This window comes from Indicator indicator, chromosome 9, assembly GCF_027791375.1.
Source record: "Indicator indicator isolate 239-I01 chromosome 9, UM_Iind_1.1, whole genome shotgun sequence".
NCBI classification, from domain to species: Eukaryota; Metazoa; Chordata; class Aves; order Piciformes; family Indicatoridae; genus Indicator; species Indicator indicator.
In genome coordinates this window covers 23973686-24001293 of record NC_072018.1, presented here as the reverse complement: position 1 = coordinate 24001293, position 27608 = coordinate 23973686, and the positions used below count along the sequence as shown (strand labels likewise).

Below are 27608 nucleotides of genomic sequence, written 5' to 3'. Positions count from 1 at the left end.
GGCCGCTGGCAGAGGAGCGGCTGCGTCACGCGGGGCGGGCGCGACGCACGTCACGGGTACGAACTTAGCGCCCGGGACAGCCGTGGCGGAGAGGGACAGAGGCGGCTGTCTCAGCGCCGTCCTGATGCTGCATCGCCACAACACGGGTGATGTTCTTACCCGAGTTTTACAGAAGCACTACTCGCTGTGAAAGATAGTGCAGAAGAGGCCTCGGGGTCTCCTCTCAAACTGGCTTCTAACGCATAAGGTGAACGCTAATGCTGCATTTCTGCCAGGCCCTCACTGCTCCTCGGGAAAGCTCATCGCATGGATGGATGACCTGCGGCACTTGCAGAGCACAGGCTCAAATCCAGCAATAAAACACAACAGCTCTGTAAAACAGCTGCCTTTAAAACGTTGTGTGTAACAAGGATGATAAGTTCAGCTTTTGAAATCTGTTCAGCAGATGTCAGCTGCTCTCTTCAAGCAATTTTAAAAACTAGCTCATTACCAAATTTCAGTTTGAAGATTAATAGAGCTTTCTTTAATATGTTGATGACATCACCAAAGCTCAAGAACACACGGCACTGATGGCTAAACGTTCAGGAGCCCTTTGTTATGTAACAAAATTAGAACTTGAATTGGCCAGTGCTGTGAAAGATAATAAAAAGCATTTTTATAACTATATTAATGCTAAAAAGAGGGGCAAGAAGAACCTCCACTCTTTATTGGCCCTGGAGGGAAACATTGTAACTAAAGAAGAGGAAAAGGCTGAGGTTCTAAATAACCTCTTTGCTTCAATTATCAACAGTAAGGCAGGAGGACATCAGGATAATTGGCCTCCTGAACTGGTAGATGGGGTCAGGGAGCAGTGTTGTACTCCTGACTTCCTTGAGGAATTAGTTCGGGATTGACTGAGCTACTTGGATACTCACAAGTCCATGGGACCAGATGGGATCCATCCTAGGGTACTGAGAGAGCTGGCAGATGAGCTGGCCAAGCCTCTCTCCATCATTTTCACCAGTCCTGGCTCACTGGAGAGGTCCCAGAAGACTGGAAACTGGCCAGTGTGATGCCCATCCACAAGAAGGGCCAGATGGATGAACCTGGGAACTACAGGCCTGTCAGCTTGACCTCAGTGCCAGGGAAAATCATGGAGCAGATTGGGAGCAATCACTGTGCACTTGAAGGATGGCCAAGGGATCAGGCCCAGCCAACATGGATTTATGAAGGACAGATCCTGCCTCACCAACCTGATCTCCTTCTATGATCAGGTGACCAGCCTGGTGGACGTAGGAAAGGCTGTTGATGTAGTCTACCTGGACTTCAGCAAGGCCTTTGACACTGTCCCCCACAGCAAACTCCTGGCCAAGCTGGCAGCCTGTGGCTTGGACAGCAGCACTCTGCGCTGGGTTAGGAACTGGCTGGAGGGCCGAGCCCAGAGAGTGGTGGTGAATAGTGCCACATCCAACTGGAGGCCAGTCACTAGTGGTGTCCCCCAGGGATCAGTTCTGGGCCCCATCCTGTTCAATATCTTTATTGATGATCTGGATGAGGGGATTGAGTCCATCATCAGTAAATTTGCAGATGACACCAAGTTGGGAGCAGGTGTTGATCGGTTAGAGGGTAGAAGGGCTCTGCAGAGGGACCTTGACCGGCTGGACAGATGGGCAGAGTCCAACAGGATGGCATTCAACAAGTCTAAATGCTGGGTGCTGCACTTTGGCCACAACAACCCCATGCAGTGCTACAGGCTGGGGTCAGAGTGGCTGGAGAGCAGCCAGACAGAAAGGGACCTGGGGGTACTGATTGACAGCCACCTGAACATGAGCCAGCAGTGTGCCCAGGTGGTCAAGAGAGCCAATGGCATCCTGGCCTGCATCAGGCATAGTGTGGCCAGCAGGAACAGGGAAGTCATTGTGCCCCTGTACACAGCACTGGTTAGGCCTCACCTCGAGTACTGTGTCCAGTTCTGGGCCCCTCAATTTAAGAAGGACATTAAGATACTTGAACATGTCCAGAAAAGGGCAACGAGGCTGGTGAGAGGCCTTGAACACAAGCCCTATGAGGAGAGGCCGAAGGAGCTGGAGAAGAGGAGGCTCAGGGGTGACCTCATTGCTGTCTACAACTACCTGAAGGGAGGTTGTAGCCAGGTGGGGGTTGGTCTCTTCTCCCAGGCAATCAGCACCAGAACAAGAGGACACAGTCTCAAGCTGCACCAGGGGAAGTTTAGGCTCGAAGTGAGGAGAAAGTTCTTCACGGAGAGAGTTGTTAGACGTTGGAATGTGCTGCCCAAGGAGGTGGTTGAGTCACCATCCCTGGAGGTGTTCAGGAGGGGATTGGACGTGGCACTTGGTGACATGGTTTAGTAGTCATGAGGTCTTGGGTGACAGATTGGACTTGATGATCCTTGAAGTCTTTTCCAACCTTACTGATTCTGTGATTCTGTGAAACCCGGTAGGTTTTAATATGATTGGCAAAAGAAAACAGTACAAATGTATGCCTAAACTTGTACCATGGCATGAGTAAAACAGTGGTAGAAAAACATATACAATAACAGCATCATAACTATTGTGACAATATCTAAACTCAGGAATTACTTCCTTAAAAAATTGAATGCTGAGAAAACCTACTATTTCCTATGCAAGTACACAAAAGGGAGCTTGCCCTGAGTGAAAGGTATGAACCTACATTCAATTCAAATACATGGTTTTGAAACTAAGCTCAATTAACAAGTAGAAAATGGTTTTTATCTTAGACTTTTATAAAATAATGGAGTCTGTTCACACAGTCTTCACAGAAATGGAAGCAGCAAATGCTTCTTTTGTGGGTTTTCTGGTTTTGTTTTGCTGTGGATTTTTCTAAATGTTTCTCTTATAGCAGCACTATCTGTTACAGTACCCAAGTTGTACTGCCAAACATAGTACATCAGTAACATTTCAGAGAATATTTTTTGGAGGCATAACAGATATGAGGACAAAGTCCCTTATTCTCTGTTACACTGTGCTGTGGCACAGAGGACAGAACTTATACTTGGTTGCTTCTGTGGCTTTCATACAGTGCTTGCATACACTGCACATCCAGAATTGATACTCCAGGATTGGGTCTCCTGTTGCCACACACACAGGAAGTTTCCAATCTACACTGTTTAAAAGGAAAAAAAAAAAGTAAGTAAAGCTGAAAGAATAAACACATGGATTTAAAATAACAATAAAGACTTGTTTTGTAGTCATTTGCAAACCAGCATAAATACTTTATTGTGTTCCTACAGCTAGTTACAAAACTTAAGATGCTCATCCATAAGACTGCTTCTTTATTCAGACGTGTACCATTTTGATTAGAACACTTCACTGATAACATAGCCAGGTGTGTCAGTCTTCAGACAACAGAACACACATCCCCAGAACCACAGAGTCAACAAATCTGGACCAGTAGATCCAAAAAATGAAGTGAAAAGAAGCAATGAAGGTCATATAAAGGTAAGGCCCAATTAGACATCTGCACTGCTCTTCCTCTGAAGAGTCAATGGGAAAACAACTAGTGAGATTCTGGACATCTGCACAGTAAAATCAGGCAAGTTAAAATCCTATTCATTACAAAGAAAACTGAGTCACAGTCAATTTCCATACTCAAAAATTCAGTGCTTTTAGCAAGAAACATGTTAAAGGACACCACTGTGGGTACAGCTACTCCAAGGCTTTCCCTCTTGAGGTGTGCCCTTCATATTCTAATTCTTTCACTTATCATATTCATCTTCTTGTTCCATACAGATTCAAGTAATTCACAAAACACTGGAGACTTATTGGTTAACAATGGTTAAACATTCATTTGTTAACATTTGCATCACACCAGAATGGTGATGCAAACAGTCATTTTACTTTAATGGCACATGAGACCTCACCAAAGATCTTAAAACTGTTGTGCTCTGTTCACATGTATTTCAGACAGTTCCTCCAATACAGCTATTGTCAATTCTCCCAGTTAAAACAGTGGTTTATTACCCTTTCAAACTAGCTAAGACCTGCATCATTCTGACCAGTATTTGGTTTAAGCTGCAAAGCACAAAATTAACTTGGTCACACAAAACCTGCTAAAACCCAAAATACCGACAACAGGAAAAAAAAAGCTGACATTACAGTGTCATATAAATATAAACCCACCTCTCTTGAACATCATCCATATCGATTTTTTTGTTATACTTTGGGCAATGTCTTGTGAATATCTCCAAAGCAAGATCTTCATACTGTTGCCTCTGCTCTGGCCTAAGAGTTTCCAAGGATTCTAGTTTAACAAAGGCTTTAGAACAAACATGAAATGCTCTGTTTGCACATGCACAGAGTGCCAAAAGGGAATAGATTTCAACTGCAGGGATAATGTCTTCATAATCTCGCAAATGAAGAGCTAAGAAACGAAAAGGAAAAAAAAAATCCAAGGAAATTATTACATGCCTTTTGAGACATGCAAGCATCTGTCTGAAATATTTGCTACTAATAGATAGTATTAAATCTTACACATTGGACACAATGAACCAAAATATTTTCATTTACATGACTATGAAGCGTGTGTGTTTCAACACTTTAAAAAAAAGTTGATAAAAGTAGGAGGATTTGACTGGGAAATTAAAGGTGTCTTATGTTAAAAAACACATTAGAAGTATCTGAAATGAACCTTCATTATGTGGACAAAGTATCAGGCATTATGTGCTTCTCTAACTCCCATATTTTTATGAAGCTCTACAGGGAGGTCTGATGTCAAATCAGGCATGTGTTATAATTTAAAGAAAGAAACAAAGCATCAACAGAATATCTACAGAGATTGTCCCAATTTAACCAAGTTACATTTGCATTGTCACCAAGAAAATACTTTCCAGGTATCTTGACTGCAGCTATATTCACTTCATTATATGGTTTTGTTTTAAATTCTACACATCTAGCAAGAATTTAAAAAAAAAATGTGGCAACTATAAATTAAAGTGTGTATTTTGCAGGTCTGTAAGATTAGAATGGTTTCTTTAGAGGGTTAAAAATTAAGTCCTACCTGTTTTAAGTGCTGCATCTACAGAACCTTTATAGAGCTGTCTTTGTGCAAGTATGAAAAAATGGTAAGCCTCAGCTCCTCGCCAAGCATTGTCTGCAAAGCGATTAGTTGAAGAAAGAACATCTTCTTCTAGCAACCCAGCCAAAGCTGAACCAGCCTGAAAACCAAACAGTATCACAAGTATTTTTTATATGAAACAGATACAGCAGGAAATGGGGATAAATGAAAAAAGACTTTTCTGTGCTCAGTGATTACACCACTGTCTGTGTTAACTAAGGAAAATATAAATACATGGACCTAAAATGAACATTGTTAGACATTTCATACAGTGCATAGGCAGAACATATGGTGCGGATTTTCAAAGATAAATATCACATACATGTGTACAAATGTATTTTGTGCACATCTGCAGACTGGTTCATCATTTGGATTAATACTGCATTTCAACACCAAATCTCTTAAAACTTTGTTTAAACTATTTCATTTGTGCATATGAAGATGAAAGTGTGAGCAGAAAAAAAAGAAAAAGCAAAAAAACCAGCAACCCATTTGCTTCCCCCATATCTGGAGCTGTCTCCCTACTAAATTATAGCCAACATAGCTTAGTCTAATTACAGATCTCTCTTTGGGACTGATATTTACTCCTAAGCAAAGTGAAAGCCTTGCAGGAAAAAAAAACCCCAGAGTTCCTGAGTACAGTTTTCATAGTTAACAGTGAAAACATTAAGAAAAAACACATTAAATTGAGGAAGAAAAATAGCTAATACATATGACTTAAATGTTTTAAAATAATACTTTAAACAGTATGTTTTCATGGAAGACTTGGTTTAAGGAAGGTGTTCTTCTTAGCAGAAAAAAAAAATTAAAAAAGCATAATAGCCTCACATGAAGATAGCTTCATTTATTCTGTGTAGGTAGCATATACCAGAATTCGGAAGCAAACAAGCAAAAACCATAAAAAAACCCCATAACCCAGAAAACCAAAGCTTTACCTCTGAACTTTTTCCTTTCAGTTTTCCTCTTTGTGCATTTTGCATTTGTTCATGGTACTGTTCCATAAGTAAGGCTGATAACACATAAAGTTTTTTAACTCTCAAAGGCTTGGTCCTTTTCTTTGCCTCTTCATCTGCAATCTTAAAAAACAAACCCATGGAATTTAATGTAGATTTTAAAAATAATTAATAATCAGAAGAACAGCTGCTTCATGCTCCTGGACAACTGCATGCTTGTAAAAACCTAGGAAATTGTGCCAAAAAAAATTATTCTGTATTTAAATGTAATCATTTAGACTACAAACAGAACTATAAATGAAAACGTCAAAGTGCAGAATGCACGTTATTCAGTTAATAAGTATATAAAGTCAGATTCTCAGGGGGGAAAAAAATCAGTGTCACCATGTATATGTCTACTGACTTAATACAGAAACAAGCTAAAAAATAGCAATTTTTAAACTCTTTCATTTAAGAAACACATAGCTTTCAATGAGGTCTGGTAGTTTTCCCAGAAAAATAATTTTAAAATAACATATATATTTACTATAAATACTTGCTGCAAAAATTGCATAGCACTCTTAGAGACTTTAGCTACTATGTGCAGAAATCTCTGCAGTCAAACAAAACCTAAGCAATATCTTATCTTAAAAGCACACTGCAGCAGTTTCTAATTAAAGATATCAATTGAAGAAATACCAAAGTTTAACTTCTATTTAGTAACATTGCTATTTTTAAAAATAAAAAAGACATAGGTAAATCCAGACAACATATAAAATAATGTGAACATTGCACCCAGGACAGTCACCTATAACTCCTTTACTAGGCAATGAACAGCAGCAGGACCTTTTCTGAGGTACAGTTCAGCTCATTCTGAAGTGAAAAATCTCAAAGGGCTTTTGCCCTTAAAATCTCCTCTGTACTGGCTACAGAGGATAACCACAGTAACTATTTCATACCAAGATACCTAAACTTAGCAGTATCCTGTAAAATGACATCTGCTTATTGCCTGGACACTAAAAGCATCCCTAGAAAATAAGAGTAGCAGGGAAATAATAATAATAAATAGCTAGTCCAAACCCCCAGTTATCTGACATAAAAATAAAACCTGCCAGTACCTTGAACATGAGCTCAGCAGCTTCGAAGAAATAATTTGCTTTACGGTAGAGTTCTATAGCATCAAGAATTTTATTCTTTTCCAGTAAATGACTTGCATATCTGGCTAACAAGGATCCAATCTCTTTCATATTGTGATTTTTAGCCAGCTCCACAGCTTTATTCCACTGGAAATGAAGACAGACAATTAGCAATCTCATTGTCTCAAATACATTCTCAGAACAAGCTGATTATCCATGAATAGTCTGCTGCAACACTTTCGTGCAATGCTTCGTCACTAGTTAGAGATAGGCTACTATAAAATAAAAAGCAAGAGAAAACAAATGCCAACCACACTGACAATCGTGATACAGCAGGCCTGTGAAACAAGTGCTGGACCTCTGTCCAAAGCCACATACAAAGCCATTCCTTCTGCTTTGGTAAAAAAAAATCACTTCATTGCTGCTCATATCTGTACACATGGATTTTAACACTTCTGGTATTGCTGAAATCCAGACACTCAAAAGCATGTCTAAAGAAGGACTTCAGCCTCTAAGCTTAAGGCATAAACAGTAACACTACTTATCCTGCTACACACCTCGTTTTGTCTGTGAATTTTCCTGCTCCTCAGTCATTTGGTTACTATGTTTGACCCAGATCAAAAGTTTGGCAGGACTGAGAAACTTGGCTGAATCTCCTAACTAATAGCCCTTCAGATACATAAACTAGGAAATCGTTTGCATAAAGCCAGCACTAGCCAGTCCTGCCATTCCTACATCAAGTTCCTCACAGCCATCAGTTTCTGGGGAATAGCTCCAGCTGTAAACATACAGGTTCTTTTCCAGCTACGTTCTAATGCAGCCACAAACACATTCACATTTGTATAAGAAAGGGTGGGATGTGGAAAATGAGCAGACAGAAGCTCTCCAGTCTTCCCATTCCATAAGAAGGCAGCATCGCCTGGCTTTACAAAGGCCACAATGTATACTGAGCATCCTTACCATGCTGAACCCATGACACATGCACACACAGAAGTGCACTGCTGCACACGGCTTTGTCCTTCCAAAAGTCTAATCCTAATTTCAGATAACTGTTAGAGGTACTGAAGCATGAATTTTCCAGAAATCATGCTGAATAATCAGACACTTAACAAGGATTTGTGTTTAATTGGGCATTAGAATAGAAATCTCACCATTACAGTGATATGGGTAAAGCAGATTATCTACTATTGGTTTACCTGGTTGAGATGTACACAGGTATCTACTGCATCCTTTGGTTGATTACACTTAAGAAAGGCTGACACAGCTTGGTCACACATCCCCACTCTTAAAAACATACGAGCTATGTCCTGCATAAAAGCATCAGCACCATGTTAAATTGATTTCCAGATCTTTAGCACATTTCATAGCAACTGCAACACTATTATATTCTTGTTAAATATAATTCCAAGAAGTTGAGAGAATGGGGTGTGTTTTCATGGATTCTGTGGAGATACCATTGCAAATCTCAGAGCAGTGTGCTGCTTTCACACAGTGCTTCATTTAAACAAACACAAACAAAACAAACACGCAAAAAATGTTTAAATGTTTTTCCTTCAAATCAAATACCAGAAGTTGAGAGAATGGGGTGTGTTTTCATGGATTCTGTGGAGATACCATTGCAAATCTCAGAGCAGTGTGCTGCTTTCACACAGTGCTTCATTTAAACAAACACAAACAAAACAAACACGCAAAAAATGTTTAAATGTTTTTCCTTCAAATCAAATACCAGAAGGATGGTGTTCTTACTATGTAGAGTAGTTCACAGAACTGTGTTATTAGAAAGAAGTTACAAAGTTTTGCTTTTTTCAAACAACTGGAAATGGCATTAAATCAGCTTGTTTGGCATTTTCCAAGCATTTTTAGATTGATCAATCATGTCATAATTTTAAGTTAGCTATTATTTAATCAGTCATTTCAGGCTATACCACCTACTTTCCCTCCTTTCAGTAGAGTATCTTCAGTATTCATTGTACATTAGCATTCTCACCAGAGCTACCATGGAAGAATTTAAACCAGCAACCAGGAAGAATTGAGGGGGCAGGGGGAAAGGTTGGGGGGTGGTGGTGAAATCCTAGTGTAGATGAGGAAACAAGATAAAATAAGTGTCCAACCACAAGGAATGAACTCTTAGTGAAGCATAGCTATTTTAAAGAGAGATGCTGTAATTTCGATGCAGCTCGGCCGTGTTGCCGAAAAAATCATGATTATTATCAGGTCTTTCTGGGGAACCTAGACAGTATGAGAAAGGAAGAATGATGGAATACAAAAACAACAGTACACTGAAGATTGACATCAAAATAACACCATTGTGCTTTAGTGAGTAGGTCATATACTGCGTTCTCTCTTTCTTAACCCTCCTAAGATAAGGAAATTTCAATACATAGTTAAGCATAAGACAATGACAATTAGGGTGCTTTTTGCTTACAGGGAGCAATTTATTATTCTCCGGAAGAGAGTTAGCTAGATTCTCCAGTCCTTGGTAGTCCTCTAGCATGTAGTAACATTCAGCTAAACGTTCCTGGTTTCGTCCTTGTACATAATACTGTACAGCATTGGACCTAATAATAAAATTGAAAAAAAAAATTAAAAATGTGGTGGCCTCTGATATATAAACACAAGTAGAGCTTCTCATTGTGTAAGCTTGTATTTGTAGATTTAAAATTACATTATTTTAAATAGGTAACTGCTCGAGGAAGCTTTCATAGTTTTCGACCAATTTTCTAAGTTTTACTTTAAGTAAAGTAGTAGCAAGATTGATTCTGTGACTAGCATAATTTTAGGAAGTCAAGGAATCTTAAAACTGCATTCTCATATCTGCACAGATCACAGCTGATAATGCACATAGGACTTTACTGTTGTGCCTGTGTTATAAAAAAACCAAACAAAAAACAAGCATTAAAGTCTCAAGACCATTCTCTAAAGTTACCTAAAGCATCTAAAAATCACATTTCAAAAACTAACTGTAAGTTTTCAACTGCTTTAGGACCCATGTTCTTTATGGTAACATAATCTGGGTAATTGCAGTATGTAAGTGGAACTGTGAAACTCTATAAGACAGTGTTCAGGATGCTAAAAGTTTAGACTGTCTTAGAAGGAAAGAAAAATTCCTGAAAGAAAATAATTTCTCTGCAAGTTATTAACTATGAAGACATCACATCTGGCTGGGTAAATACTTGACTGTAAAATGTGTTCTGGAGAAATACCATTACGTGCATTCACTGTTCTTAAAATCTTCCTTGGATGCCCAGTTTCAGCAATAGCTGGAGACAGATCCAGGTCAGAAAGAACTCTGGACCTTTTCAAATATTTTTTGGTTTAAGCATTCTAGAAAACTTGTGGTTAGTTTTGAAATTCACTGATATTTAATAATTATGTCCTACTTCTAACAGATTTTTTTTTCCTTTCTGTATCCTGCCTAGTACAACTGCATAGATATTTCTCTTCCCCCTCCTCCTTTGAAGCAGACAGGCTTCTGGCAAAACAGATTTTTATCACCTTCATTCTTTAGACAGTTTATCAACAGGTCTGTTTAAAGGTACATACCAGGATGGAACTATAAAGGTCTGAGCTAAACTTTGTAATTCCAGAATTATCCCATGTATTGCATCCTGATATCATCAATGTCTGTCCTTTCCCATAAATTAAGTCTTCAGTCTTGTAATTTCCTTTGTAATTTCTTTCTCACTAGTTCCTCTATAGAACATACCACTTCTGACGATCTGCAAAGTAATCTCCAATAGCATTGTATGCTTGTTCAAGAAGGGCATCATCTGAATCACCTGAGCCAGTTTTCAACAGCTGCAATACTCGAAACCAGTCTCCCAGTTTTATCCGTAGTCCAATGGCAAGATCTCTAGTACACACAGCAAATAGCAGGAAAAAGTCAAAGAGAATAGCTAACAAAACATCTGAGAAAAGCACCCAAAAGTATTTTCATGTTCATAGCCTTTATTGCTGATATCACAGTAATCCTGGATATCTCATTTACATATACAGTATTCCATAAAAGCAAGTATTCAGATTGCTCACAGGTTCTATCACACATATGCACTGCCCTATCAAACATGCTCATGTGAGGAGTTAAATGAGCAGCTGGAAAGACAGTTGGGCTGATGTTACTGCAGGTTTCCTCTTACTGTGTACACTGTTCTTTATCTTTCACTGCTGACCCTTAACAGTAGACGACCAAAGCTCCTAAAGGCTAAAAGCAGAAGGGAGATGAGGGGAAAGGCCAAAGAGCAAGGAACAAGAATAATGGAGGTTAAAATGTGAGATAAATGGATTTCAGAGACTTTCAGGTTCAAGATGACTTTGGATGATGGAGAGAGGACAGAAGTAGTCTTTCCTTTTTATTATTCATGCATACATATGACCCACCTTGTGTTTGCCTAGCACATATATTCCACCTCATAGACTGACTCTATGTTACTTTTATATGAAGTAATTCTGCAGGTGCATAGAAAGTAAATGACAGAGATAGATATACTTCTTTTAAAAATGCCCTTATCTCACAAGTGAATTAAGGAAGGCACTAGCAAGTAAGTCCAGTCAGGGCATCTGTTTGATTTTTTTTTTTAATTGTATTTGAAAAATAGATTTCTTTCAGCCTGATTTATGGCAGGTCTTTATCAAGGTGTTTCTAGTGATGAGGAGACACCTAAGGTTCATATGGAATTCTCATATTCTTGTAGCTGGGGGATATTGTGAAAAGAAGTAAGTCTTCGACCTCTTCAGTCCCATAAAGGTCAAATTTCTCTTCATCCACGTGCAAAGGAATATGCCTTATCTAAAAATTAGTGTTACAGTATGACTGAAGTGCTTATGAGCCAGTCTACCTCTCCAAACCAGCATACTTCCATCAGCTACTTAATTATGAGCAAGAAAATGTTTTAGCACCAGGCTCTAACGTGTACCTCTCCCCAGCTCCTGCCTCTTTCTCCCCACCCCCATCTTACTGGGAAAGGAAAGGTTTCTCATTCTTACAGCATGAAAAAAGAAATCTTTTTCCCCCATCACTCTCTTCTCTTTTTCTCGGATCCATTAATCAAAGCTTAAAAATTTCTTATGTGCGTAAATGATTTCTTCTTCCCCAAGTTTGACCACCACCTACAGGCTACATTGTACAATTGCTGCCTATTATTTCTTATCCTTCTTCAATACAAACAGTTCTCTAGCTAATTACTTAGCATTAATTTCTGTTCCCCAGTACTACTGTTATTTTGCTTTGTCTGTTCTCATTCCTGAGCAAAAATTCTATTGATTGCTCCCCAGTTTCATCCAGAGTCCTTTCTGTCTCTCCAGAGATTACAGTTCATTAAAAACTCTGTTGTTTGTGTATGTAATTGGAAAGAATGTCTACTTGGCTACTAGCTTAGAGCAACAGTACATAAATTAAACATTAGTTAAGATTGTTTGTATTTTTGGAATCCCAGCTGAAATACCAACAAAATACTTGCAAAAATAGAGCCTCTAGGGTTTTGCAAACAGTTTGGAATGTGCTGATTTACATATAGAACTGGTTATCTACGGATATAACAAAATTCTCTCCATCTGATCTCCTTCTGTCTTTCCAGAAACTAGTAAAGTGTCTCCAGTGCTAAAACAGCAATTCCTTATTAAGGTAAGCTTTTTTTTTCTCTTTTAGGTTTTTTTCTCTATTTACTGCTTCATTTACACGCAATTACCTTCTGTCCATATCCAGGTACATTCTTTCAGCTTCTTCAAACCTGCTGAAATAGGCTGCCACTTCTGCTTGCTTCATTGACTCACTCTGCAGATTGCCTAGACGCTTCACAAATTTAATACCTTGATAGTCTTTGCAACGTACAAAAGCTTGTTCAGCAGTCTGCAGATCCAGCTTCTGAAGAGCAGCTTCAGCCAGGAGACGCCTGTGTGAAAAACAAGTGTAAGAAATGGAAAAACTGCTATAAAGTACATTAAATGAGGATCCTTTTACCTAGTTATTAAAGAAGACACTCGAGTTCATCTGACATTCTGTGATTCTGTGATCTTCGTTGGCAACATGGACAGTGGGATCAAGAGCACCCTCAGTAAGTTATTCTGACAACATTAAGCTGTGTGGTGTGGTCGACACACTGGAGGGAAGGGATGCCATCCAGAGTGACCTTAACAGGCTTGAGAGGTGGACCAATGCCAGCCTCATGAAGTTCAACAAAGTGCAAGGTCCAGCACCTGGGTGGGGGCAATCCCAAGCACAAATACAGGCTAGGTGGAGAATGGATAGAGAGCAGTCCTGAGGAGAAGGGAATGTTGTTTGGTAAGATCAACATAAGCCAGCAATTGTGCTTGCAGCCCAGAAAGCCAACAGTATCCTGGGCTTGTGGTTAGTTTTGAAATTCATGAATGCTTAGTAATTCTCTTCTATTTTTAACTGACTTCCCCTCTGCTCTCATGAGGCCCCACCCAGAGTACTGTGTCCACCTGTGAAGCCTTCAACACTAGGAGACCATGGAACTGTTAGAGGGGCTTCTGAAGAGAGCCACAAAGATTATCAGATGGCTGGCTCACATCTTGAAGCTGCCTAAACTGTGAAAAAGGTGAGGAGCTAGGCTAGCAGGGGACTGCAAGGCCTCTTTGGGCCTTCTCTCCATGATGTAATGCTCCTTTGGAGGTGCCTCAGATCAATGAAGAGATGTTCTTAGATGAGCAGCCTTTGGATTGCAGCTGAGCAGTCACTTTTGGGTTTTTTCTTCTTTTTATTAAATGATTCTGTTTAAAGTGTATATTGCTTTTTGTTGGTTTCAATTGCAGTTTTATACTGTAACACAAGATCTGCTTGAAGAGGATAAAAAAAACAAACAAACAACACAAATTTAAACAAACTTGGATTATAAAGAGATGTTACCAAAGTCTGGGATGTGGATTGTCTTCTATGAATTGGGAAGACTCCTGAATGCCAACTTTTTCAATCAATGCTCGACTGTCTCGTAACGACCGAATCTCAAAGTTGATGATGTAATCTTTGTTCGGGTGTTCAGGATTCTATCATAATGCATAAAGAAACAATTTTATTTCATGTCACCTTTATTTTCACTCAATATATCTATAGTCTACCTCGTTAAGACAGACATCAACTTTGCCTACAAAGTAATATTAATTATACTTACCTTTAATATTTCATCCAGAAGAACAGATTTGATTTCTAAATCTTCAAAGTTGCAAATATATCCAGAAGTTTGTATAGGTTCCTTAAAGTTAAATAAGTTACAAAGGATGAATTTGTATTCTGTCTGATTAAATCATAACCAAATCTGTTACGCATACATAAAGAGACCTTCTTCTTCTGCAAACTAGGAATTGCATTTCCAAAAGGAAACAAATACTAAAATCATTAATGTGATTGACAATTCCATATACCCAGACCTAATTAAAAATCCTCATGTTTTCTATAACTAAATCATGAGAAAGAGATAAAGGAACACCTGCTAATATTTAGAGTTAACTGAACTGTGTTTTACAAATATCTTTACTAAAAATGTGTTTGTATTTTCCAAAGCATACAAATATATGCTCCTGAAAATATCTCATATAGTTAAGGAAAATATTACGGTATTTTTATCTTCCCAGGACTGATAGTTCATTTTACTTATTCGTACCTAGAAAACATTACCTCATTTCAGTTTAGAAACTTTGAAATTTCCAGAAGCAAGTTTATTTATATAAACACTTGCTTAATTGAATGGTAAGCACAATAATAACACAAAGCCATTAATTCATGAGTGAATTTGTAAACTGCTTAGTTTACCTATGTTAATATTTACCTCTGGATCCAAGTTTCTGAAAACATACATTCTTGTTTTCTCCATCACTGCAAACAAATCTGGATTATCTTTGGCCCATTTCATATCCCAGACATCTTTGCGTTCCAGTTTCAGCTGTTCACCTATCACTTGTGCTCCTGTACTGTCCACTGTCCGTGTATCCAAGTCAAAGAAAGTCAAAACTCCTGAAAGGTCTATGATAGCAACACGACTGCAGAACAACAAATGAATTAAAAATAAGATAGCTAAATAATACTATTTAGAGTTGTAAATCTGAGATAGTTTCCTAAACTGGCACACTCAGGCCGGATTTCTCCTCTAAGCTAATACCAGTATAACTCCATAGGTTTTCATTTATCTGCACAGTAGAGAGAGACTAGAGACATGGAAAGAAGTTTTTCATCTGCTCATACAGGATCTGGTCCTGCAAAGGTTCTGAAAATGGTCCCATTTTTCATCCACCATCCTTAGTACACTGCATTTGTAGTGCATTTGTAGTACTTGAGTAAGCTGCAAGTTCTGCCCCTTGCCAAATTTTTCTTGACAGAGCTGAAAATTAACAACCAAATAGAGCTGGTTTTCATTACTTTCTAGGAGGCAATGAAGCAGATTCCTAAATTAAAGAGACAGCACAATGATGCAGATGGTTAATCTCCAGAACAGGACTTCTTATATTTCTACAAAGTTAGCTTTTTTGTTTTGTTTTTCCAGACAATATGAAGTCTTACCCAATTAATCTTTGAAGTCATTTAAAATATAGGAAAATACAATCTCTAGAGGGTTACATTTGAAAATTTCCAGTTACATAGGTCTTCAGTGAATCACAGTAGCCTGTATTTACTACAATGCCATTTTAAAAGCATTTCTAAATATTGAAAAGTATTTAGACACTCTTAATCCCTACTAAAATTTCAAAAGCAATGTAAATAATTAACTTCTAAATGCTTATGGATTTGAGCCTTTTTAACTGGCAGAACCATTTAGGAAGGAAAGAGCCTGGGTTCAGGTTATGACAATTTCATCATTATTGCCATGATCAGAGGTAACTTATGTTTGGTTCATCTAATATACATCAAGACGTTCTAAGTTTCCCTAAATTTCCTGCGCACACCCTAAAGAGTTTAAAACAGAGAAATCTGATGACTGTCCATATGTAATAAATGGTTAAGCAACCATTAATAACAACTAAAATTAATAAACAGTTTATATTAAAGTAGAATTTGTACATGATTATTACAGCAAATATAACAGAATTCAGGAAAATTGGAATTTTCACAAATTCCAGTGGTTTATTTTAAAATCAGACAGCTGCCTTAGAAATAGACCTGTAACTTACCTGGAGTTGCAGTTCAAAGACAGCTGATATGCACGACAGTTCAGGGTATACTTCTGTACTACACCAACACTAGGAAGGCTGTATCTCTGAATAGTGCCGGATTCTCTTCCCTAGAGAAAAGCAATGCCTGCTTATTGAGAGAATTTTTCCATCAATAAGGTCTTAAAAAGGCTTATTTATATGTTGTCTTACACAAAGGAATTTTTAGATAAGTGACAGAGCAGAAGTGGAAAAAGGGAATGTCATCACCCAAAAAGTTCTGAGTATGTATGTAAGTTCTATGTATGTAAGATATTTTCTTAAGATGTTACAGTTTACAGATCTACTTCAGTCAGGGATATTAAAATGAACAGCCATAGTCCACACACAGAACAGTTTCAGGAGCCCAACAATTACCCATGAATCTCCAGACATGGTCTACATAACAAAATATGACTGCTTATGAATACACTGTAGAAAAAATCTCCTTCCCATAAGCACAAGAGGCAATTAGGACTTATTTTACAAGTAACTTACTATAAGTAGTATCTTATCAGATGCTGTTATTGCACAGATTGGATCTCTTGTTCCCTGAAAACATATAAGCAATATCATTTACCAGTTTTAATGCAGCAGTAAGAAGGCATTGCTAAAGAATTAAGTTTTACTTAAGCATATAAGAATGTTGCTAAGTATCCACATGAAAAGGGGCTATCAAACCTTCAGTATACCATATTCAGATGGTATGGGAATCATGTCGATAATAATAATAACAGTTCCTTTCTTCTCTTACCCCTTCAGAAAACTAAGAAGCCCAAAACATAAGAGGTGCTTTAACAGAAAACACATAGAAGGCAACTATCCCTGACTTGTGAGGCCTGTAATAAATAAATAAAGTACAAAAGCAAGTACGTGCCTGCGCACACAGAAAGTGAAAAAGGCTGAAAACACCAGAAGAGATCATGAGGGAGTTTCAACATCCTTATACATTGTTTAAATAAGGAGAACTGCCTCTCACCAGGAAGACATAAGGTGTCGACATACTGCACCCCAGATACACTTTTTCTGTGTTCCCTAGAGTTTGGTGCATATTTGCAATAATCCAGGATGATACAGTAACAACACACTAACCAAAGGGAATAAAACCGCTTGTGTACAAAAAGTATAAGTAGAAGAAAGTTTAGGCATTGTGCTAGGTCACCACAGTCTTTTCCCTACAACACAGAAACAAAGGAAAGTAACACACAAAAGAAATCTCTGGGTTGAGATCCAGAGTTGAGATAAAAGTTTAACATAAATGAGATAACACAATGGACAACTATCTTAGCCTGTGTGAAGAAAAAGCACAGCAGAAAGCAGCAGCAAACAATAATCAGCAAGCTAAAAAAACACAAGGTGCTACTTCACTATCCCTTCCCATCCAGCTGCCATCCCAGCAGAAAAGAGCCAACACCCAAACTCTGAACCCAGAAGCAGCAGCCAGAGCAGAAAGCCTCCCATGTTACAATCTGAACTTCAAGCTCTATAACACTTTGCTCCAGCCGGCACTTTTATTTTGAAGCTGGCATGACAGCAGCATGGTACTGAATATCAGCAGCAGATTCAACTTAACCCATGACAGGTATGACCACTTCTACTGGTTAAAATCTATGAAAATAAAGGAATGCTAATGAATTCTCTTTCAAACCACCAGTGACACCACAATAAACTAGTTAAAAACATCACTCACTTCCATAGTTTTACTGTAATCAAGGTGTCCATCTGCAGATCCTGAAGGGGTGTCATCAATATGATAAATCCTGGAGAAAAGCAGAGTTAGAAGACAAAGTGAGTCCAAAGAGAGCATTGTTTTTGATAGCATATTGGTATCTTCAGTCCTTGGAGAAGAAACCATTTTAACTGGAAAAGAGAATAAAAGCTATGCTTGCTCTTATATTCCAGTAGTATCCCTTTTGATAATGCTGCATTGTATTAATATAAAGATATGGTGCTTGCCATGACTTTTGCAGCCCCTGATAGTCTATTCCCATTTGATCTATAAACTTTCATTCAGCAATAAGAAATTCCTGCAAACCATCAACCACCCCAGCTGCCTCTTTTCAAAAGGGCACATCCATATTTCATCAGGGTCTTCTTCATTCACATACTAAAAAATGTAAGTTATTACACCAATTATAAATAATTACTCATTGTTACAGATGCCATTGTTACATGGCAATAGGAGATGGTGGATTTATAGAAAAACACTACCACATCTCTATGGAAGCAAACATAAAAGAAAATCATAATGAAGCTGCAAGCTTGTTGAGGCAACAGAGAAATTAATGCCACTAATGAGCACCTGGGAAGGAAGTATTTTTGAGATAAGATGATATTGACTGGCTTATTTAGTTTGAGATGATGAAAGTCCATACGGGATTGGACATCAATGATACAACCAGACACAAGCATATTTAGAGAAGAACTAGCTGCACAGACTATGCTCTTACGGCTAGCCATTCAGCTAAAGTTACCAGCAGCAAACTACCTAGAAACTGAGAGTATGGAGGAGAAAAAGGGGAGGGGGAAGAAGAAAAAAAAGCATCAAGACACAGAGATGCCTAAGAGAAGCAGGCGGCGAGCAAATAAAGACACTGACCAGGAACGAACCCAAAGTCTAAGAGAAGTGGATAACACACACATGCTTGGTATGAAAAACTGTTATGAAAAAGTAGTTAATATTGCAGGCCTGCAAAGTCAACAGATCCAACCACAAAAATGAGAAGAGTTCACATTTTAAGCATGGGAGAATCCATCTCTATCAATGATGCTAATGCAAAGGAAGAAAAATGACAAAGCCTGAAAACAAACCTTTCTCTGCCTTCTTTTCTGGTCCGTGATACCTGGTTAATTTCCATTGCTGTGAGCTTCTTGGCCACACGATACTGCCAGATGTAAAATGCTTCTTTGGAAGCTGCTATCACATGTGTTTTGGTCATTGTGGCAAACAATGGCTCTGTTTGGAAAACCAAATGTAAAATAGGAGCAGCAAGTAGTACTAGACTAGATGCCAATTTGTAAACTTTTTTCCAGACACGTGATACCACATTTCTATCAGTTAAAAGCTAAAACCAAACCAAAACAAAACAAAAAAACAAACCCAAAACCACACACAACCTTGCAGCAGTTGTCATTAACTGCTAAGAAATTATTACTGGGGCATTTTGGCCTTATTCATTCAGAAGAACAGATAAATTCCTTGCAAATTAAGAATTATATGCACTCAAACCATTAAATTATTCTTTGTAATACCCATTCGTGACTGTATTGTGGCTTTTTTTTCTCCCTTTTACAATCCTTTGGTTCGTCTTTTTGAAAAACAGTGAAGGCACATAAAACGGCATAGAAGAATGTAGAAACCTGTTAAGTAAATCTCCCAATGTCTTCAAATTCTACAAACAAATCATTATATTACCAGACAAAACATGCAAATTCAAAAGATTTGTGTAGCCCAGCCTGTTAGTAAAACACTGAGTCACAGAGATAACATGCTATGAGCACAAAAATCTGATTCTTTTTTTCCCTGCATTTTAGCACAGAACAGAACTCTGGAGGGAGCTATAAGACAGCCAAAAAGAGCAGTGCTATGAGAGACAGATGGGGGAAAACTGGCTGAACAGATTTTCCTTCTTTGAAACCAAAAGAATTATATAAGCTACCTGATGGCTGTAGAATAATTTTTAGTATAAATGTAAATACTGGATAAGCAGGCTTAGGGATGGTGAGCAGTGAGCAGTACTGTTCTTTGCATCAGATGCAAGTCAGTGTATTTCACATACTTGTAACACAATAATTAGTCACATACAACCAAAAGATACAGTCTCCTCTGTTTCATTAACAGTATTTATAAATGCTATGCATTTGCTTTGTTCTTTTATTACCTTGCAGCTGTACATGCCATAATAACGCTTTTATCCTTTCAAAATGAAACACGATAATCTCTTATGAGAGAATAAAGTTTTCTCTTTCTTAGATCACACAATTGTAGTACTAAGCCCATATTTGGACTCAGTATAGTCAATGTTTAAATACTTTACTTCAAGACAATGCTAAACCAATCCGACATTCAAAAGCCATGGGCATTTCTCAGACTCACCAGGTGGCTCCCCATTCGACTTATTTATGCACACCTCAAAGTATTCCAATATGGGAAAAAAAAGGATATTCACATAAGCTCTGTTGTGATCCAGAAACAAGATGGCATCACATCTATGCTTTATCCAGAGGAATGCAAGCAATTAGGCATTTTATGAACATACCTAAGATTTAAACTGATTGTTGCTGTCAAAAAACCCACATACCAATCCCTGACACATTTCCCTGCCACTTCTTTTCTATAATTTCTAGCAACAGATTGACCACAGAGTAAGTTGGATCAGTTCATTCATCTAACTGACCTCAAAATTAAATAAATAAAAGATTAGTTTAAGTTGGATTAAAGGGGAAAATCACAAATGCTGGAGAGGGTAGGAATGAGCAGCGAGCATGGAGGGCAGGGCCTTCCCTCTTTGCAGCAGCAGGGTAAACAATGACTGGATTTAAGCCAAATATGAAATTGCAGGGAGAGGGATATACAGAATGCAGATACCATCATCAGGATCAGATCCATTAAAAAACCCACCTGGAGGAGCAGTATCTGTATGTGGGAACCACTGCTTTTACAAAATTGCCTATATAGCTTAAACAATTGCATAAAAGTAGGACGCAAGGGATATTTTGAGAATTGCTTTAGCATTTCATACTGGACAGTCATTAATGAAGCAAGCACACACAGAATGTTTCAAACAGAAGCGTCTAAGAAACTAAAATCCAAGTCTAGACTGGACATTAGGAAACATTTCTTCACCAGGAGGGTGATCAAAGATTGCAACAGGCTTCCTAGAGAGGTGGTCAATGTCCCAAGCCTGTCAGTGTTTAAGAGGCATTTAAACAATGCCTTTCATACCACACTTTAATTTTTAATCAGCCCTGGAGTGGTCAGGCACTCAGACTAGATGATCATTGTAGGTGCCTTCCAACTGAAAGTATTCTATTGTGTTCTATTCCTCCTCCTCACCACAGAGCGTTAATTACTGGGCTACACTAAAATGCTCCTAGAATGCTTTCCTTCTTGGCTGCATCACAGCATAGATTCAACATGAGGAAAGGATGTCTCCACTTTTGGCTATTGCTGAGGCAGAGTAAAAAAGGAATGGGATTTGTCCTTTCATGAGAACGGAAAGATGCTCAATTTGATCCTTTCAGGATGAGGAAGATCTGAAATCCCTTTCTAGGCAGCTGTTTTAACTACTTTATTTCCTTTAGTGCAATTAAGTATCATCTTATACAGCAGCCTTGATTTAGCTTACTTGGGCATCAGTGCCCTTAAAATAATTTGTGTTCTCACTATTAAGCAGACAGAAAAGGAAGCACCTTAAGTCAGAAAGAGGCAAGAGATCTGGACATTCCTCAGCTCAGCATTTCCACTGCATAGAAGCTTATCATGCTAAATACATGAACTTCACAGACTGTCTAGCTCTTCCCATTGATTTTGCTGATAGCTACCTTCAGTGTTAATGTCTTAATACTTAATTTTCAGACCTTAAAAATATGTACAGAAGATATCTGAACAGGTGCCTTTACTTTTCAATGATGGAATACTGGAAAGGATTAAATGACACCATCCCATCAAAACAAACCCAATGTGAAATAGCTGCCCTTTAAACTTTCTCTAACCCTTCTTTTTCTTCTCATTTCTTTTCACTATTCCCTCACAAGGCCTCCCTCCAGAAGGAAAGAAACTTTATGTCTTACACATACAGGAATCTCAAACAACTTTCTGCAATGTCTGTGTTTCATCCACACTCACTCCATCGCACTTTAAAAATTAGAAAATACCTGCTTTCATGTTTAATCTTTTTTTAAAAATACTAGATGGAAAACAACTTTAATTCATGACTATATTACTGTGCTGCATGAAAAAGCTGAGACATTTTATAGTATATGAAATAGGATACACAAACACAAGAGAAACAAGTAATCCAGCCTAAATCTGATGGGAAGGAAGGAAACAATTTGACAGACACAAGACTATACTGTTGTTTTCATACAAGCCTGCTATAGGCTGCTCCTGAGAAACTGGGACAAACTTAGTCTGATCAATAACATCTACCTAATTGTAGATCTTAATTCGTATGTCTCCAGACATTGTTAGCTCATAAATATAGAGAAACATCAGACAGCAGCAGGACAACTGAACTGCACATAGGACAACTTATGAATGACCACAGTTTACAGAACATGAAGGTAAACTATAACTGGGTTTTAGTATATTTTAAAATTATCAACTGTACATTACAGCAATTCAAGAGCTGTTTCACCTGTAGTTCAATCATCCTTGTTAAGGTGTCCAGGAGGGAGGTAAAAGACTGAAGCATGACTCCAACACTCTGCGTTTAAAACATTCACCTGTATGTTGATCAGGCCGTTATATTAATTTCCCTGGGCACTGACACACATGTGGAAGATAACTCAACACTTCACTATTGTCAGGGCTCCTAAACACATGTAAGAAGAAGATAGAATCCAGCCGGAGTGACATTTTCTTAGCAGATACCATCTGTTGTGTTTCCATTAAAAAGATATTATATAACAAGATATTTTAACCTTCTGTAGTTTATTTTTAGTTACTCATAAAAGAACTTTGACAGAAAGCCTGTGAGCCTGTGAAACAAGCACAGAAGAAATGATGTTGGTAAATTTTTGTAGGATGGGACATAATAATGCTAAACGATGGAGAAAAGACTAATTTATGAGCTAGCAAACACTGAGGAAGAGCTTTAAGATGTAACTATCATCAATGCCAAAAGGAAGTTAAGCGATGGCCTGTCACCACATAAAGACTAATTAATCCTTTTTTGCCAGCGTTAGTAGAAGTAAGCATTAGAAAACTAATGATGTAATTCAAAATTCAACAGAGTAAATCTTATTTTTTTTAACCCTTCTTGAACTGTTGGCTTAGAGCCCTAAAGCATAAGATTTTTATCTCCTGCTGGTGAAACAGGCATTGAGCACCATCACAATTACTTTGCCATTAGGAGTTTAATAAATAGCCCTCTGCCTCCCTGCCTGCTTGAGAGCTGCTGAGCACAAAGTCAGGCCTGCCACGTGGTCCTGGCTTACTGCCACATGGTCCTGGCTTACCTCCACCTGTCGGGGCCTACATCCAAAGAATCCATTGCCATCTGTGATCTGGTTCTGTATATATCTGTATTTATCCTCTTTCCCTCTATCTCCATAAATCCTTTTTCCATAAATACCTTCTATTCTTTTGTAAAAATTACTTTCGTAACTCCTAATTTCTGTTCTAAAGTCTTTTGTTGACCCCTTTTACTTCCCCTGCCTACCTTTTCCCTATGGGGGCAATGGGAAGGGGAAGAGGGGGGTAACCTACATTCTGTCTGGTAGGTTTTAGCTCTGGAAACCCAAATGGTGACAATTCTTCATGGCCACATCCCTCCAACTATGTTGAGTAGGAGATGCAATAATTATACTCTTGTACTGCTTATAACTACAATTACTTGCCCCTGGTAACTGATTTAAAGCGGATTTTTTTCATTCATAAACAGGACAAAAGGATCCTGATTTTGTTACAAATTATGCCCCAAATGGAATCTTAAAAGAATTTGCAGAAAGGTCTTCTGTCTTTAAGGCCTTCTTTCTCTGTTGACCTCAGCAAAGCCCGACAGCTGCTTAAGTTCAGTGTGCTGTCAAATTGGAACAATTACACCTTCCACTGCCAAGAAGCTCCAACTGTGACAAACAGCATGCTACACTGTACATTAAGAACTTGATTGTATCCATACCTCACACAAACTGACCTTATGCTATAAAGACTTCAAATTGTTGTACAAAGTTGTATCTTCAGTGGTTACAGCAAAGGAGCACAACTGCACAATGTGTTCCATAGGTCTTGCATTTATAGGTGTTTGCTTTTCACTTTCACTGTCAATCCCTTCTTCAAGTTTGGCAGGCTAACTTTAAAGGAGTCTTATGAGAAACAAGTATTTTTTTTCAAATGTTGAATTTTTGGCTGTTTACTACACAGCAATGAAAGACTTTGTTGTTATGTTTGAATCTGATACTACATAAATCTTTAAGGAATCAAAAAGGCAGATGTTCTGAACTGAGGTATTTGCCTGTTGATGCAGTTAAGGTTGCTGTGCCTGGTGTTTTCACAAACTGGCACTACGAAAGAGCACCGTAAATCTCTGCACTAAGCTGATTCTCTGACATTGGAGGGAAGAGAAACAGATGCAGAAAGCTTACTTAAGCTAAAGGAAGAGAAGCTTTTTCCAGATTGTTTAATCTCCCCAGTACAATTCAAATGCAGCTGGAACAACAGCAGCATTTTTCCAATTAGTATTTTTCTTTAAGGGTTTTCAGTCACTGGAGAAGATTCTTTTCTTGTATACAGACAGCTGTAGAAAATTAATTTTAATGGGAGAATCATAAAGAAATCACAGAATGTTAGGGGTTGGAAGGGATGTCGAAAGGTCATCTAGTCCAACCCCACTGCCAGAGCAGGATCACCTATACCGGATCACACAGGCAGGTTTCAAGTATCTCCAGAGAGGGAGACTCCACAACCCTCCTGGGCAGCCTGTTCTAGTCTTCCGTCACCCTCACAGTGAAAAAATTCTTCTTCATGTTTACATGGAAATTCCTATGCCTCAACTTCCACCTATTGCCCCTTTTCCTGTCATTGAGCATCACCAAGAAGAGCCTGACTCCACCCTCTTGGCACTCACCCTTTACCTATTTATAAACATTAAAGAGGTCATCCCTTAGTCTCCTCTTCTCCAAGCTAAAGAGACACAGCTTCTTCAGCCTCTCCTCGTAAGCAAATTGATACATTTGTTTACAATGTAAATAAATAAAACCAATACAGATAGATTTAGAAAGTTCATATAAGCAGAACACTAGAAAAATATAAAGCAAAGAGTTTAAATGTAGAGTTAGAGGTATACATGCAAAGCTAATTTTGACCATTTGAGTGAGATTCATCTCTCCGAACTTTAGACATTTCTGACAGAGATGAGCTGATTGCCCTGGGCTTCTGTGTACCCAACGGAGAACAAAAAGACCCCTTTCAGGAATGATTCATTGAACTTATTTTAGATGTCAGCTGCAGAAATGAGATTAACGATTCCCTCTAACTCCCTGAATCCTCCTCTCACCATCCCAATCCCACCTGTCAACTAAGTCCAGGAGTCTAGTAGGCATATGTAGTGTAGATGTCTGATCTGGAGTGAAGACAGGACAGGGGGGACACAACAAACACCCCACCCACCCATCATATCATCTTAATTCAGTGCTTAGTTTGGGGGTTTTGTTTTTCCCCTCCATTCATTGTAAAATGGTTGGTATTGCATTTCCAGGGAACTTTATTCCTTAAGATTGCGATGTACCACCCCTATTGTAAAAGGTAGCAAGAGGGCATCAAATTGACATCAACAGAAATCATTAGACTAAAAAGTAGCAGAATATTTCATATACATTCTGTAAGAAAAGAAGTCAGACTCAAACAACTTCGTTTTAATTATGATTTACAATATAAGGCATCAATTTCAGAGTCTGTGATTTCCTTCTGCTTGTAAATCGTTTGTATCAACTGGAACAATCCGTTTATGTTTAGCCAATTTTTACAAGACTGGGACTGATTTTATAAGCCACTGTTTTTAGTAACAAAGTATTTAATAGATCATTTCCAATACAAATTACAGTTCACAACATGAGAACCTCCAATTATATGTTCATTACATTTAGGGAGAGTCCAAGTAAGAGTGAAAAGCCAATATAAAAATCATAGTTAAAATCATGTAAAAAATGGAAGGTGACAAATCTGGATGCACAAGTTGCTACCACACAGTGATTGCTTCACTGAATGACAGACTTGCATAAGAAATTCATTATAAAGACTACAGAAAACCCAACAGAATGAGACTATTTCAAGTTTCTTACCAATATCAATGTATTTTGGGTCCAAAGGAGTGCCAATAGAGTTGCAGAGAACCAGCACATACTGTAAGGAAATGAAAGCAAGTGTCATCATGATCAGATTTTCTGTAAATTTGTAACCTGTACAAGTTTCTCTGTGAAGGTGTATCTCATAACCCACATTTTATACAATCTAATGCTGCTCAGCAACAGAAAGCAGAGAGACCATAACTACAGTAAATATAAAGCAGCAGAAGCATGAGAATAATGAGGTATTTGCCAATTAACACTACAAATGAAGCCCAGTACAAAACAGGAAAACGACCAGCTGTTGTAGGCAAAGGAGCAAATCCACCACACAAAATACAATACATAGGATGTACCAACAGCAGGGTCCACAGACAACTTGCAGGCAATCAGTCTCACCCCCTGCTCTCTACAGCACGCACTGTACTGCAATTATTTACCAGCAATTGCTGTGACTCAACTCTCCCCTAGCTGCTAAATGCCAAATCTAATAAACTGCACCAGACCCTCTCACTAGCTCCCCCCAGATGTTGGGACTCTTGTTCTATGCCTTGCAGACCTTGATCTTGAGCACCAAAGAGAGCTACAGTGTGGGGAGAAATGTGAATAAGGATGTCCCTCCACCCAGCAGAATCGCAGATACTACAAAACTGGTGAGTTTTGTTAGTTCTGCCCTTCTTACTATCCTGCTTGGGAAGGCTTTGATAGCACAGATACCTCAGACTGGTCTGTTAAACTCAAGAAGATGCAAACAGATGCTAATGTTTCACTGTCATTATATGACAACTGCACAGGGAAATAAGAATGTACTGAATGAGAAGTGTGGAAATTAAGTAGTAACTTCTACTGTAAAGTCTTAAGATTTCAGGGCTGCCAAAACTTGAATCACCTAGAATCTGTTATCCTGCCTTTCCAGGAAATGAAAAATATTTAGTTCTTCATAGCTCTTTCATCTCCTGAACAATTATTGTAACTGTGGTATCAGACTACAGCAGCTGTACAGTTTACCTCTTTACACTAACACATTGAAAGTTTATGAATCACAGGAGAATGGAAGAATTTAGGTTTTCAGCTATCATATTAACTTCAAAGAAAAAGACCTGAATAAGGATTTCTTTTTATTAAACCATTTATTTTTCAGGTTCTGCCACCAATAAACACCTCTCAAAAATAGTATTTTTATTTCTTTGTTCATGAGTTAAACTTTCCACCAGCATTCTCAAATTCCTGTTTTCCAAAAACTACATTTCACCTCCACCTCTGCAGGAAATCACACCTGGCTTTTTAATTTACTTACTGTTTGTTTCCATTATGTTATGTTAATTAT

General features: G+C 38.3%; 1 protein-coding gene across 2 annotated transcripts in view; it reads right to left on the bottom strand.

Annotated features, from left to right (window-relative positions):
- Positions 1 to 2975: 2975 nt before the first annotated feature.
- Positions 2976 to 27608, bottom strand: part of WDR35 (WD repeat domain 35) — a 38117-nt gene continuing 13484 nt past the window's right edge. For both annotated transcript variants that reach the window (XM_054383501.1, XM_054383502.1), the window contains 17 exons: positions 26279 to 26339; positions 19088 to 19232; positions 17967 to 18036; positions 16775 to 16828; positions 16259 to 16368; positions 14923 to 15133; positions 14269 to 14349; positions 14007 to 14143; positions 12826 to 13029; positions 10848 to 10994; positions 9567 to 9699; positions 8338 to 8448; positions 7124 to 7288; positions 6009 to 6149; positions 5017 to 5173; positions 4140 to 4380; positions 2976 to 3123 (listed from right to left, as the gene is read on the bottom strand). In XM_054383501.1, the coding sequence (XP_054239476.1) occupies positions 2976 to 3123; positions 4140 to 4380; positions 5017 to 5173; positions 6009 to 6149; positions 7124 to 7288; positions 8338 to 8448; positions 9567 to 9699; positions 10848 to 10994; positions 12826 to 13029; positions 14007 to 14143; positions 14269 to 14349; positions 14923 to 15133; positions 16259 to 16368; positions 16775 to 16828; positions 17967 to 18036; positions 19088 to 19232; positions 26279 to 26339 (2316 nt within the window). The remainder of the gene's footprint in view (positions 3124 to 4139; positions 4381 to 5016; positions 5174 to 6008; positions 6150 to 7123; positions 7289 to 8337; positions 8449 to 9566; positions 9700 to 10847; positions 10995 to 12825; positions 13030 to 14006; positions 14144 to 14268; positions 14350 to 14922; positions 15134 to 16258; positions 16369 to 16774; positions 16829 to 17966; positions 18037 to 19087; positions 19233 to 26278; positions 26340 to 27608) is intronic.